Here is a 14,567-nt window from a genome sequence, read left to right on the forward strand (position 1 = left end):
TGGCCTGGGTGGGGCACCCATGGGGGGGCTGGGGGAGTGGGGGGGCTGGCAGGGGTCCCCCCATTGTCCCCTCCCCCTGTCCTTCCTCCCCTGCCCCTAGTACTTACCAGCTTGGAGTCAGCTCCAGCTCTCTGCTGCAGCCACCAGGGACTGCCTGAATCACCAAAGCTCTCTGAATGTTTTCTGAAGATTCAGAGAGCTTTGAATCGATTTGGACCTTTACATTGGTCACCTGATTCAATTCAGATTTTGAGGTTCAGCCACCAAATCAGGCCAAATCTCCTCTGAATTGAATCACCACCCAAAGCTTCACCCAACCCTAATATACAGGTGTTAAATCAGCTAAATTTTTCCCCAAACATTTCTATATTCAGATTTTACTTTTTAGGCAAATAAATTGTTTCTTGCAAGTCTTGGAAGGCAAAAACTATAGCCATATGATTCAAACTTGTATCAAGCCTTATAAAGACTCCTCAAAGGTAGACTGTTGAAGGTCATATCATCAGTGTAATGTTAAGCTTGGTATATAGAAGCAAACAATATTCTATTGCACTTTATATATGATATGCTTGCAAAGAATACAAAGCAGCCTTTACAGTCTCAGATGGCATTTATTGTATATATAAACTACACTCTGAACTGAAAGGATATTAAACCCAAAATATGCAAGCAAAATATCCTAGCCCCTATAACAAGGAAAGAATGGCATGGTTCAGAAACGACTGTTACATCCATTGAGGCTAGAAGGAAATACCCTTCCTCTAAAAAAAGGAGGAACTAATAAATCAGTATTTGTATAGTTTTTAGTTCCCTGAGTTATTTCCATGTAGGAAAACCAAAGGCCATATTTGCTCTTCTGATACAAATATTTAACAAGAAATATCCTTACTATTCAGGATTACATTTTTATTAGACCTACTCTTTGAAATACCCCTGCTTATCAATTTTCCTTCATTTATATTCAATAAAATTTTAAAAACTCTCCTACAATTAACCATTGTTTACCATTCAAGTACAGCATTTAAACTCCATTATAGGATTGGTGGTGCACTGTCCAGTAGTTTCCTAAGTCAGCAGTATGACGAGGATGTCTGCTTGCTCTGCTACTATTTAATCCATTTCTGAATGATCTAAAACACTTGCTAACAGGGAATCAATTCAATTCACCCGCAATATTGAATGAATCTATCCTTCTCTCGCTTTATGCAGATGATGTGTTGTTAATGTCACAATCCTGGATTGGCCTCCAAAGGATATTAGATGCTTTTCAACAATATTGTATCTCAAATAGCTTGGAAATAAACACAGCTAAATCCAAGGTACATAGCTAAATCCAAGACTCTGTTGTATGAAGCAGAAGGAGTGCTGACTACACGGTTCATTCCAAAATAGAAAAAAAATCGAATTACTTTTTAACATGGCTTCTAGCTCTACCAAACTCTACAATCTGGGGGCTCATGCAATCTGAAATGCGGCTACTTAATGTGAGCACTTTAGTTCAAATAGTAACTCTAAATTATTAGATAAAAATAATTGTAGAAGCCTCTTCTTTTCCAAATAAACCCTTATTTGAATAGTTAACTATCATTTATACTCTCCCAGACAAAATGGCCTGGGAAATGTGACCCAATATTTATATGGTTACCTACCCAATATTTCCCCTATATTTAAAACAAGAAATAAATGTAAGAATTAAAGATGCCAGCATATAGACAGATAGGCAGGCAGTGAGATTTTCTCAAATTTCCCCTTTCTTCAAATTAATCAAGTACTCTTTTGGACTAGAAATCCATTTTTCTAGAATACAAAACTACAAACAACAAGAAGCCATTATGAGGTTGTGATTCTGCAGCTGAGATCTGCAGTTGTCATGGAGAGGTGGTGCCGGATCTTGTATTTGGACAAGATATGCTCTTGCAGGAAGGATGAAATAGTTGACCTAAAAAATCAATATTTGTGGACTTGTTCAATCTTTGAAGAAATAAGAGGGAAATGGATCTCTCCATTAGCAAAAAACTTTAAGCACAGGGCTAACGAAGAAAAAAACTGATTGGCTCCTCTCTAACAACTTATAACTTATCTTATACTGCATGGGTATATTTCCACTACTTGTACAAAGAAAAAGGGCCAAAATCAAATAAATTCACTGTTTTTATTTTTATTCTATTATTTTATAGTATTATGTTGTATTTATTTTTGTGTCATCATATATATATATATATATATTATGTTCAATATTGTGTTTAAGTTAGAATATGCAATTTTATTGTATACTTTTACCAATAACTACAAATTAGGGCTACACAAAATTTCACTGGCTGTTTTGTTTTGACATTGTTTTGACTCATTTCGAGCTCAAAACAACAAAATCATAATGAAAGAAGGGCTTCAAAACAGCCTTGAAATGAAACGAGGGCAGTCAAAATGTTTCAAAAATTTCAAAATGTAATACCCATAATTATTACATTTTATTTATTAGAAGTCCTAATCACTGTACTAGGTGCTAGGTTCTGTGCAATACCAGACAAAAAGACAATCGGTCACTCAAAGAACTGAGGATCCAAGAGTAAGATGAGAGAAAACAGATGAATGCAGATAAAAAGAACACAAAGAAAAATAAGACATTAGGCCACATAACGGCAGTGGCCTGAGGATGGCAGCAACCTGACTGTTACCAAGGTTTTCTAGGCATCATGATCAAAAACATTTTTTAAGTAGGGATTTAAAAAAACTGGGCTTTTCCTCATTGTCCACAAGATGCCATCACTGATATATCAGGATTCAGTAAAATGTACATTTTTACCTAGAAGCTAACAAAAGAAGACACTCAAGATAGAACTGCTCAGGAATATTTTACAAACTGTTCTTTTCCTCAGAAAATGCTGATTTCTTGAAACAGAATGGAGGTTTTTTGTAAGAAAGAGTCAAGTTTCAAAATTGTAAAAATATTTTTCTTTCAACTATTTTGAAACAAAAATTCTGATTTTCCAGTTTGAAACTATTTTTGACTATACATTTAACATGATCATAATTAAAATGAATAAAATAAAAAAAAATGATGCATCTTCAAGCAAAATGAAATATTCCAAATGCCCAGAAACTTTTTTTTCACTATTTCAGTTAGTGAAAAGCAACAGGAATCGTAAAACTCTCTCCAGTCTTCTCATAAGCAATAGGGAAACACTGTGTAAACATACTAAACATTCAAGAAGTCAGTAGGTTCCACTTAAAAGTATTAAAAACAACATGTAAATAAGGTTTGTCATCACACATTACTAGATTTGAATACAAATGTAAAGCACTAGATAATACACCATATTGGTAAAATAATACCAACTTATCATCAGAATGATTCAAAGCAATGATTCCTTCATGGACAAAGAAAGAAAGAAAGAATACACTTTGGTTCTTTCTGTAGTTTTTCTCCTCAGTCAAATCTTTTTAACAAATTTCATTTTTAACACTTTTCATTTGGAAGTTTCACATTTATGCCTTTTGTGGCATTGTATAGCTATTAGATAGGAGAGCAAAATGACCTAGTAAAATTTTCTTGATGTATACAATAACAAAATGAAATGAAATAATGATTAATATGATAATGTCAAAACAAAAGTGCATAACACAAAAGAAAAGAAATCATACAGTTCAAAAAAAGGTGCTTCAGTACCTTAATTAACCCTTAACCTTTCTAATTTCAGTTTTAGACTTCCAACTTGAATTTGTTATATGAATGGCATTATATAAAATATAAGATTCTACAAAACATCTAACTCCTTTCTTACATTTTATTTTTAAGGAGTTGTATGAAATGGCGCAAGAGAACCTCCAGATTCTTCTCCAAAGACTCATGGATGAAGAAAGCACAAGCTAGTGGAAACAGTTTCCAAGTCCCCTCTAACGTTGGGCACTAATAGAACTGGGGATGCTGTCACTTCCTGTTGATGTAAGAATTTTCAACAGGTAAGAGACCAGAATCCCTTTCTTCTTCCACAGAAAGCAGTCACGTTGCCAGAGAAAACTCTCACCTGATGCAGACAATTCCCTCTCCCCTGCACAGGAGGTAGAAGGGGATAATAGGGTACAGAGGTCTCGATCATGCAATGACTTATAATCAGGCTCAGTGCCTCTACATCACGCATGATAAGATTGGAGCCTTCATTTGCATTTTTTTGTGTGCGATTATAATAATCACTGGTGTGATTCAGTTCTCTCTGACCTTTTTTTTTTGCAGGAGGTCAGCTTTCCTGGCTCCCAAGGAGACAAGTTTTTTAAATCTTCTCTGGAAACCACTGATAATAGTGGGAAAGCCTAGTATAATAAGATATAATGATGAGTTAATCCTAAAAGAGAAAAATATCATCGACGGAGCCCATCAGGAAAGCCAAGATAATCTCACTAAATCCTTTGTATTTGCTTTGCTTTATTATCATCTCTAAATTCATACTGCTACACTACCCACATAAAGCCATTTAGATTTCCTATTCTTAGCTATTATAAAATATCATGCAAGGCTGAAATCATTTAAGACCACACAATTACAAGTAAACAGGAATAATGTATAATATCTTTAAAAAATGTAAATACACATTTTAAATATATATTTTGCGTGATATTGGGCAGTCTATCTTATAAATGTTACTGCCAATCAACAGCATAAAATGCTTCCTGTAATGTTTACAAGGTTATGTAAAAGGTATGATTCAAAAGCAATACAGTGATACTTGATTCCCAAGCCCAAATTTACCAACTAGCTTTAAATAAGGTACTGTAATGGATGGTGTGCTCACAGAAAAAAAACCAAACCACAGATAAAAATAATATTAGGATATTGCAGTATACCAGTTTTCCAGTGTTGTCATGACAAAAGCTTCTGAGTTTAAAAGCAAAGAAAGAAAAAGTGATCTTGATTCTTTTACATCCAAATATCACAATAATGTCAAATAATAAAAAAAAAATAGGATACTCATGCTATTATTGTTTGGTTTATACCATTCCTAATTGTACATGGAATTTCAAATATCTATCTCAAATAGTTCCAGATTCAAAAGTATGGATTAAATTCAGCCCTCCAAGATGTTGTTCATTCAAGGTCACCAGTACTGGGTGACATATTCCATGGGCCTTTGGGCTGGCATGTTAAGTGCACAAGTGAACACAATATAATACAGGATAAGTTGTGTCAATTATTTGAGGTTACATGAAAGAACAGCCTGAGGAAACAAATAGATCAAGGAGGAAAGTGGGTTAGGCAACTGTATCTCAGATGGTTTGTAATACAGCTGGAATGACTGGGAGGCTTGCAAAGGCACTGGCGAAGTTTGAACTTGATACAGAAGGAAAGAAACCAGTGGCTAGGGACAGAATTACACATAAACTGGTATAAGTGATCATAAACTGGTTCACATCTGTAACACAACAGAAGTTCAGTGCACGTAAATTGCTTTCAAAATAACTGAAACTAGTTTAAGATACACCTGGATGGGTGTAGTATCAGACTTAACTGGTTTAGGTTAAACTGGTTTATTGAACTTCTGTCCCAGATCCCCTTCAGATTCAAATTAACTCACAGTCCCCCAGCATCCCAGGATGCTTTGGACCACCTCCACAAACCCCTCCTTGCAGAGTGGGGAGGCTAGCCTTAGCCCAAGCAGTCTGCTTAAGTGAAGCAGGGAAGCAAGCTCTAGCGCATTTCTGGAATCAAAAGTGAATGTCTGTTCACTTACTTATGGGTTCTATCTATGCAGCTTAGACTAACCTGCAAAGATTGAATCAATTCAGCCTTGGGCTTTTTGACTGTCTGTACTTAACCAGTGGGAGATGTTTAGATTAGCAGAAGACTCCCATACTTTCTTGAAATATTATTCACAAACATGAGTTCCACTGAATAAATATTACTTGTGTCACTGTAAGAGGGTGACTATGTCCTTCCTGGTTCCCCTCAGAGCTCTCCTGCCATGACTTTGATTGAAAGGAAAAAATGTTCAGTGTTTATCCCTGAGGGTGAGAACACACCACAGACCACCCAGATGGTTAACTTCCTGGTGCTATCTTTATTGGTATAAGGGTTACATTGTGGTTTCCTCCCTGCTAATTGCCTCATTAGCAGAGGGAGTGGTATGGCTGTTCTAATTAACACCTAAATCGGTGCGTCTCTCAGCTGTTTTAGTCACTTTTGGCTTGTACAGTGTTCTCACTGCCAGTTACCTCATTGACGGGGGTGTGTCTCAGCTGTCTCAATCAGGTGTCTGGCAGAGAAGCATCTCTGCTGTGATCCCTCCACGCCTGGGGCTGAGCCCACCACACACCCTGGCTGCCTGGTGGGGCAAATGGCTCTGCAAGGCTCTCCCCTCTGTGCGCTGCCCCAGGGTCCTTTGCGCGGTGTTTCTCTTCCCACTCCGCTCTGCAGGGTCCCCTGGATCCTCCCTTAGTTGCCCGTGCCATCTACGGGCTTTGGGTAGGTACCCCCACTCCTTACCAGTGGATCGCAGCTATTCTCGTCACTGGTCCCCGACTCCCTTTGGGGTCTTGTGCCTCCTCCTCTTCCTCTCTCTCTTCATCTGTGGTCTCCACCTCCGGTGCCTGAGAGCAAAGTACTGTCCCTAAGAGCTGGGCTTTTGTAGGCGGTGGCGGGTTTAATTATCCTGATCTTCCCTAGGTGTGCAAGTTCCTTCACCTGCGTAGCGTGCTCCCCGTGGTCTTCTGCCTCCGAGGCTATCCTAGTAATGAGGCCTCTACCCAAGCCCCTGTTACAGTCAGTTAAGCCCACATTGGCTTTATGATATTGCAAAAGTAGTATACTTATACCAAGTAGAAATATACCCTGATTTCCGTTTCTAGTGTCATATAAACAGACAGTTGTTAAATAATATCATATCATACCATACTTTTACATAAATTTAGTTTTTGAAAATGATGTCATTTTTATTTAGGTTTCTATAATACAGATCAGGAACCGATTTATGAAAGTTGGGGCTTACAGAATTTCATAATTTGTTGGATTTTGGGAGCATTGCAAATCTCAGAAATCAATAGCTACAATACTAGTAATTTAGACAAGAACAGTTGCAAGCTACAATTTCCTTCATTCTCTTGGAAATGAATGTCAGATTATCATGTGCTAAGACACTTTACAAGAAATATTTAAACAAAGTGATGTTTGTTTTCAATTACTTCTTTTCCCATTTTCATTGATATGATGTCCCTTTCAACAGAAACACTGGAGGACACAGCAGCAACTACCTTGAAAGAATTCTTGTTAATTTAAGTGTCTAAGACCTGTAGTTTTTCAAGTAGTGCAAGAGTATAGACCATATGATTCAAGAGACAAGTAAAGGGGTTTACAAGGGAATAAGGAGTTTGGTGTTAAATCCAAAGCTTGTAGTTTTTAAAATTTTGATAGTGATACTTTAAAATTCATTTCTTATATTTAAGGGAGGCGAGGATTTTTGTAAGTGATATCTTTAATCAGACAATCTGCATGGTTAGGATAGACTTAGATAAGGGATCTGAAAAATAATTCATTGTATTTGAAACCTTGTCTAAGTCTATCCTAACCATGTATTCGGTCCAATAAAAGCTATCACCCACAAGAAATCCTTGCCTCTTGCATATCTCTTGGACCATCATGGTACTGCATCGATCCACCATTTCCTATATTTACATTTTCTAATTTTCTTATAAAAATATTGACTTCACCAAAGCAATACCTATACTGTTTGAAGAAACAGTACTCACCCTCATTTTAAGTCACTATTTCTATATGTAAGCTTACATTTTACAGTATTATCTGAAGTTAAATAAGTGTTCTCCCTGCTTTGTTCTTTCAGTTATGTTACAAGCAAATTCTTAAGTGTTTCAAAATAAGTATAAAATCATCCAATGTATTTTTATTTCAGTAAATTGCTTTCTCAAATGGCATTATATCCTTAAACTGTGATATCCTTTTTCTTAACTGTAGAAAGTACTTTGGATTTCTAGTACATTTCAGTATATCTCCTAAAACTAAAAGAACTAGAAAAGGGATATACTGATCTAGAAAAATGCCTCCAATAACTTGCAAAAGGCACTGTTTAGGAAAGAGGCCACCTGGATTATTATATTTATAATTTTTCTCCACTAGGTCCACTTTAGGATACCTGAAAAACACACAAAAGAGGCAGGGGTGGAAACAGGGGGATACAATGATCCTGTCACACCTGCTTTTGAAACCTGCTGTCTTGGCTGTCGGATGCATACAGAGGGGCTCTCTGCCACCACCACATTCCACTTTTCAGATCTTCTTCTGGTAGAAGAGTCTCCTAAAACATTACACTTCAGGAGGTGTTTTTAAAGAGTAGCTTAATGCAGATGTTAACATTCAAAAGTTACTTATGAAGGAAACTTTTACATGTTAAAATGCTATCATATATGAAAGCAAGCCATTAACTAGACTTACCATAATTAGTTCAAATGAAAGAGTAAGCCATACAGTAAGCCTGCCTCTCTGCTGTCTAGGTATCCTATATAAATAAATCAAGTGATAGGGTAACCGTAAAGGTTTAATTTGGATTATTGTTCAACCTACCAGAATCTACTGAAAACCAACCCAGACTGTACAATTCTCTATTTTTCACACAACTGGTGTCTCTCCTACCTATGGTGATCTTTCCACGTGAAATAATGGTTAACCTCCTGTCCCACAATATATCTATTGTGTATAGACCACTCTCCCTACCAGTGTTACTGGATATCATGAGGCAGGCATATTGTCTTCCTAAAATCTTGGCAGTACTCTTCTGGACAAGCGATATAAGTAATCCTGTAGTACAGGCTGTACAAAGCAGCAACACAGTTACTTGCCCTTCCAAGCATTTTTTCTATCTGGACCTGAAATACTTTGTAATGGGCAGCCACACAACAAAAAAAGATTCAAAATGTTAACACATTTTGAACAGCCATATGCAATATGATCATTGAGCCAAAGAGCAGGAAGTAACCATTCATGTGATCAACCAAAATCCATCATACCAGGTCAAAAATTTGATGAGCACCATAATGGTTTGTCACAAGTTTTTGGTATTCACCCAAGTAAGTTCACATTCATTTTCATCAATGTAAAATTGTTTTATAAGTTTACACACTGAAATATTACAGCAAAATAAAAACAACCCCTTTTGTTACCAAAATATTTTACCTCTATTGGTTGTATATTATTTATACAACAAATTTCCATAAACTAACTGGATGTTTTGCCAATATTTCTAACACTAGTTTGAAAAGCTCTAAATTGACATAAAATACACCATATCATCAAACTGTTATATCAATTAAAACAATCTACCTGTGTATTAAATTTATTGGATTTAACATGAACTGAATAAAGTTAAGTGAGAAAAGACAATCTGTTCTTAGCCTCAAAAATTTAGACGCAAGGCACCTGCATTCTGATTGTGGTGTGGACAATGTATAACAAGTATGAAAGATCTATGAGTAGCAAATGAAATCTCCTGGCATTTTTCAAAATCTCATTTACCAAAAAACATGTATAGATAATTCATCAGGAATTTCCAGACTTTGCTATTAGCTGTAACCTATTTTCAAAAATGACTTTTTAATGTTTACTCTTTCTCATCCACCAACTAGCAGGCACTTAAATGTCAAAGCTTACAAGTCATTGCACACTTAAACTAATCTAAATTTAAAAGTCTAATTCTGATTTTTGACCCAAGGAAATAAGATGAATTAAATTGTAAAAAAAGAAAACATTTATAAATCAGTCTAGTAGAACTTGAGTTACAGTCATCTTTAAATAACATTTTCATTAGCATGTGATACTAAAACAAATCTGCTAAATGGAAGGTATTTTTTTTAAATCAAGGAGGACTGCTTAGCCACTCCTCCACCCTAACCCTCAATGCATCCTGTACAATCCTATACTATGGCAGTTAAAACTGAGTTGTGGCATTTAGAGTCCATCCAGACCACTGTATTGTAGCTGGAATGCCTGTTACAGAACAGTGTTTGCATCCTTAGCAGCCTCAAAAAGATGACTTAGAGTAGAGAAAATGAAAGATCCATCACAGAAAAGTTCCTGTTTTCTGTAATGCTACATTTTGCACTGCAACATGTAAGGTATGGACAGTTGCAATGTGACACTGGGGGTCTCTTGCACCCCCAGCATCTTGCAGTGCTACATCCCTTCCTTTTTCCAAGGAACTGCCGCAGAGCCTCATTTGCTGTTTCTACCAGTGAAGCCACAGAGATGGTTACCCCTGCAGCAGAGGCACTAAAAACAGCCAAAAGCTACACTCTGGAGCAATGGACAGCAGCAGCAACTGTCAAATGCAGATCCTGTGGTATAAGAAAAGCAGCTCTACTCATCCCACTCCCCTACCAGGAGTGCCATCTTTGACGGCTGCTGCTTCTGGTCCAATCCCAGTGTGGGTCCTGGAGCAGCAGCTATGAAAGACAGCCTGCCCAGAAGCAGCCCTCTTCCCTGCTGGGAGCAACAACACCTGGCAAACACAGGCCTCCACTCCCTGCAGGGAAAGAGCTCAGGCTGTCAAAGATTGGGCTCATTGACAGTCCCCCCCCTGGAGTTGGGGTGCAAATTAGCAGTCCCCAAAAGCCCCTGGCTAGAGGACATGCCACGGAATGCCTTCACAATGACTTCATAGAACTCTAGCCAGGGGACTCTGAATGTGTGCATACCCTCATAGCGCTCTTTTTGTAGCATGACAAAGTGCCAAGACAAAAATCAAGGAATATTTTGAGAATATATTCCTCAAGAGAAGAAACAAAGCCATGTCTATAATGTTCCTTCCAATCATGGGTTCACCACTGAAGAAATAAACTTCTAGATGGAGTACACCCAAGATGTGCAACTAGGCAATGTAAACAGCTCAACAGTGGCCTCAAGCAGATTTGAGTTCCTCCTTCTTGGCAAGCTAGAGCTGTTGTTTTTATTTCCATGAAAGCCAGATGTATGTTCCTAAAATATTTATATGGAGCTATCATAAAAGTGAAAGGTCTGTATAAGGCAAACTCAATTAACATATAGATACTTATGTCTTACTTTCGACTATTTGTAATGTACATATATTAAGAATGTTTCTCAGAATGTCTACTTTCATTTGATTCTGAAAACACTACTACAGAATGGACATTAGAGGCGCAAAGGGCACTGAGAAATATAAAATTAATTGGTGGTAGTATTTTTTTTCTTACAGGACATATTCTGATCTCTGTTAACCACTAGTAAAACAGTGTATGTGGAGGAAACCCATTGGATTCAATAGACACATTCTAGATTTACATCAAAGAAATATAAATTAGATTTGTACAGTAAACAAATTGCATAGGAACCTCAGTGAAAATGTATACATCTTATAAATAAGAGTTTATGTCTCCTGGTCAACAATTTGGTACAGTCCACTTGGTTTGCATACCCATTGAGTATCTTGCATAATTTGTTTTAGGATGCTTGAGTAAGAACAGCATTTTGGCATAAATAATAGTGTGAACATTTTCTAGAAGAAAATCCCTAACTATGACCTGGTCAAACAAAATTCTATACTTATACAAAAGTACAGTAGTAAATGGAATAAATTATTAATGGTTCCTACCAGCTCACTGCTAGATCATGCACTCTTAAAGTGTTGCTTAGCGTGTATAATCCAGATTTCAATGGTCGTGTACATTCTTTGACGCGAGCAAGGTTTGGGTTCACTTGAGTATCTACAGGGAAATCTGAATCCTAGGGGAAAAAAGGAAAATACAGTGACTAATTCTTGGGGGGGTACTGCACAAGGTCATGCAACAAATCACCTATTAATATATTTTGTCTACTTTTTCCACAAAGTGCTCTGAGAAAATTTCTGAACAATGACATCACCATAGTTTTGTTCTAGATAAGAGCTCAAATGATTACTGTCCAGAAACTAAAGTAATAGCAATTGTTAAAAACAAAATTAAAACCTTTTCTTTTTTCCTAAATCTGAAAAAAAACAGATGTATATATTTTATGTAAGTAGCTTTTGATCTGTGATTTATGGGTAAAGTGAGAACTGTTTTGCCAACCTACATAATTTTTGCCCGTAAACTTAGAGAGAACTTCCAAATGTTTGATCTTTTTTCATATTGAATAATGAATCACTGTTTCAGGAACAAGCTAACCCAGGCCGGTATTTTACAGAGCAATATAGAGTCTGATATTAATTAATATAGAGAGTTTTGAAGACAAATTTTAGCCAACTGAGGCTCATTTGCACTCACTAAAACTGTAAATTCAGGCATAGATACACTAAAACCATGATTAATAATATAAAGAATGCAGAATGAAAGAATGCAGAGTATTTGTGCAGGTATGCTGATGCCAGTGTGTGGAAGCATTCACAATATTTGTGTTTTAACTCTCTCCCATATTCTAGGTTTCTCACTTGTCTTTTTAGACTGCAAGTTCTTTAAGAGAAAGTCTGTGGACCAGAGACACATCTGAGTTTTTAAAAAGTATATTAGATTGATTTACAATCTAATACAAATCACTAAGGATCTGTTTCCTGAATAAATATATAAATGTAGAACCATCAAGAGATAGCAATACTTAGGAATAGGAAATATGATTTCAGTTGAGAAAATAGGAATATGGGGTGAAATCCTGTCTCCAGTGAAGTGAATGGCAAAACTCATATTAAGATGAGTGAGGCGAGGATTTCATGTATTACTATATTTTTTCAAATAGGAGATGACCCTGATTGTAAGACAACCCCCCAAAATTAAATTTTATATATGGAATATTTATAAATTTGTTATAATTTTCCAGGTATAGAATCTACTTATTGGAGGTCTGCTTTGAATCCTCCCACAAAGGATCCATGTGCTAATAAGCCCCTAGTCATGACTGGAACTAGATGTTCTTGTCACAAGTCCTGGGATGTTCCAAAAATTTATATGCACATAAGGTGCAGGGCAACCTGGTCTGACTTCACCTGACAATTTGGTTATCATGGTCACTGCAGAGGGAAGACACCTCTGGCCCCATCAACTTCAGGTAACCCTGAGTTGTAACCTGAGCTGGATACCTTCCAGAGGGAGAAGAAAACCCTGCTCCCTCTGCCCACATGACTGGGTTTAAATAGGGAGTTTAAGCCCCCCACATACTTGGGTGGGGGGCTTAAATGCAATGTTGGGAGGGGGCTAGAGACCCTGCCAGTCTACCTGTCAACCAGTGATGCATTTCAAGTTTGTTGGCTAGCAGCCAACAGCTGCTGGCCTTCACTGGATCGGGTAAATGAGGTCATAAGATCTATATAAATTAAGAACTGCCCAGGAGGAGGGGCAGTGGCCATGATCACAGAGAAGATGGGCCATCTGAAACTCTCTCTTGAAACTCATGGTCGATGAGCTGTTTGCCTCCAGATGAAATCTCCACCTGCCTCTGGATGACTCTTGTGAGTAAGCTACTTGAGATCTAACTAGATATATAGCTTGCAGTAACACGGATGTATAATCAAAGGCTACCATGCCACTGTTTGTTCTAAGGTATTTCTCTGATATAGCTCTACCTTGTACTCTATTCCAAACCTACTCCTTGTAACCATTACATTTCTCCTTTTTACCTAGCATGGGAAACTGATTGAGAGAGGGTCAAGACTATGCCTTGGGGTTCCCTTGGTTCAGCTGACTAAGGGAGACCACTATTTGTGCTTCAGACTGAGGGAAGCACCCCAAGTTCTTGCAGTGGGTCAAGCACCCTCAAGGACTACTATGTCTGTGTTTCCCAGAGGGCACAAGTCCAGGATCAATCCAGACTCTGGGTTGTGGCTGTGTTACCCCCAGGCTTGTGGGTGTGCTCCAGGAAGGGGGTCAGCCAGACGTGAGGAGCCCCCGGAAGGCACTCAAAGCCTGGAAGGTGGTCAGGCATGATGAGTTCGGTGGCTCAGTGCAGGAGCACCCCCTGCTGGCCCACCACAGGTTGCATTAACCTGTTCTTGTGGTAGGTTCCCATCAGTACTTTTGCTCAATTTGGACCATGCTTAGTGTTGGCTTCATTTACTCAGCTTCATAGTTGGTTTTCATTACTGATCACATGCTGTTTTTGGCAGCAGTTTAATGATAGACAAATGTATTTTGTGAGATTTTGTTGTATGCAGTTATAATACAAGGGGCTTTTCCACATACCAACTGGGGGGGAAAACCTCATTTTGTACTCACGTAAATATGGTATTTCTGCTGCAAATGAAGAAGAAAATTATTTTTAATTGCTTCCTCAAGTTAAACTAACATGCTTCTATGCAGAAACAGCTATGTAGCAATCGGTGTAACTTTACTTCTAAAAATGGTACTTGTAAGGAGGCCTGTGAGAAGCAGCAAGTATTCAATTCAACTTTGGATTTGGCCGATTCAGAGGGACAGTGATTCAATTTGGTGATTCAAATCACTGTCCTGATTTGATTTGGTCATTTTGAAGCCCGAATTGGGCTGAATCTCCTCTCAATCAAACAGGTGGCAGCAGCAGCACCAGCGGTGGGGGTGTGGCAGCAGCGAGCAGGGCCCCATCCCCTACCCACTCCTCCAGCCCCCTCCCATGG

The 14,567-nt window shown here is 37.8% G+C and overlaps 1 protein-coding gene across 2 annotated transcripts in view; it reads right to left on the reverse strand.

Moving 5' to 3' along the window:
• SPAG16 (sperm associated antigen 16) overlaps positions 1–14,567 on the reverse strand; it is a 1,224,108-nt gene that overhangs the window by 964,552 nt on the left and 244,989 nt on the right. For both annotated transcript variants that reach the window (XM_019523400.1, XM_019523399.1), the window contains exon 10: positions 11,604–11,734. In XM_019523400.1, the coding sequence (XP_019378945.1) occupies positions 11,604–11,734 (131 nt within the window). The remainder of the gene's footprint in view (positions 1–11,603; positions 11,735–14,567) is intronic.

Source organism: Gavialis gangeticus, unplaced genomic scaffold, assembly GCF_001723915.1.
Source record: "Gavialis gangeticus isolate Ggan-Ray unplaced genomic scaffold, GavGan_comp1, whole genome shotgun sequence".
Classification (NCBI taxonomy): domain Eukaryota; kingdom Metazoa; phylum Chordata; order Crocodylia; family Gavialidae; genus Gavialis; species Gavialis gangeticus.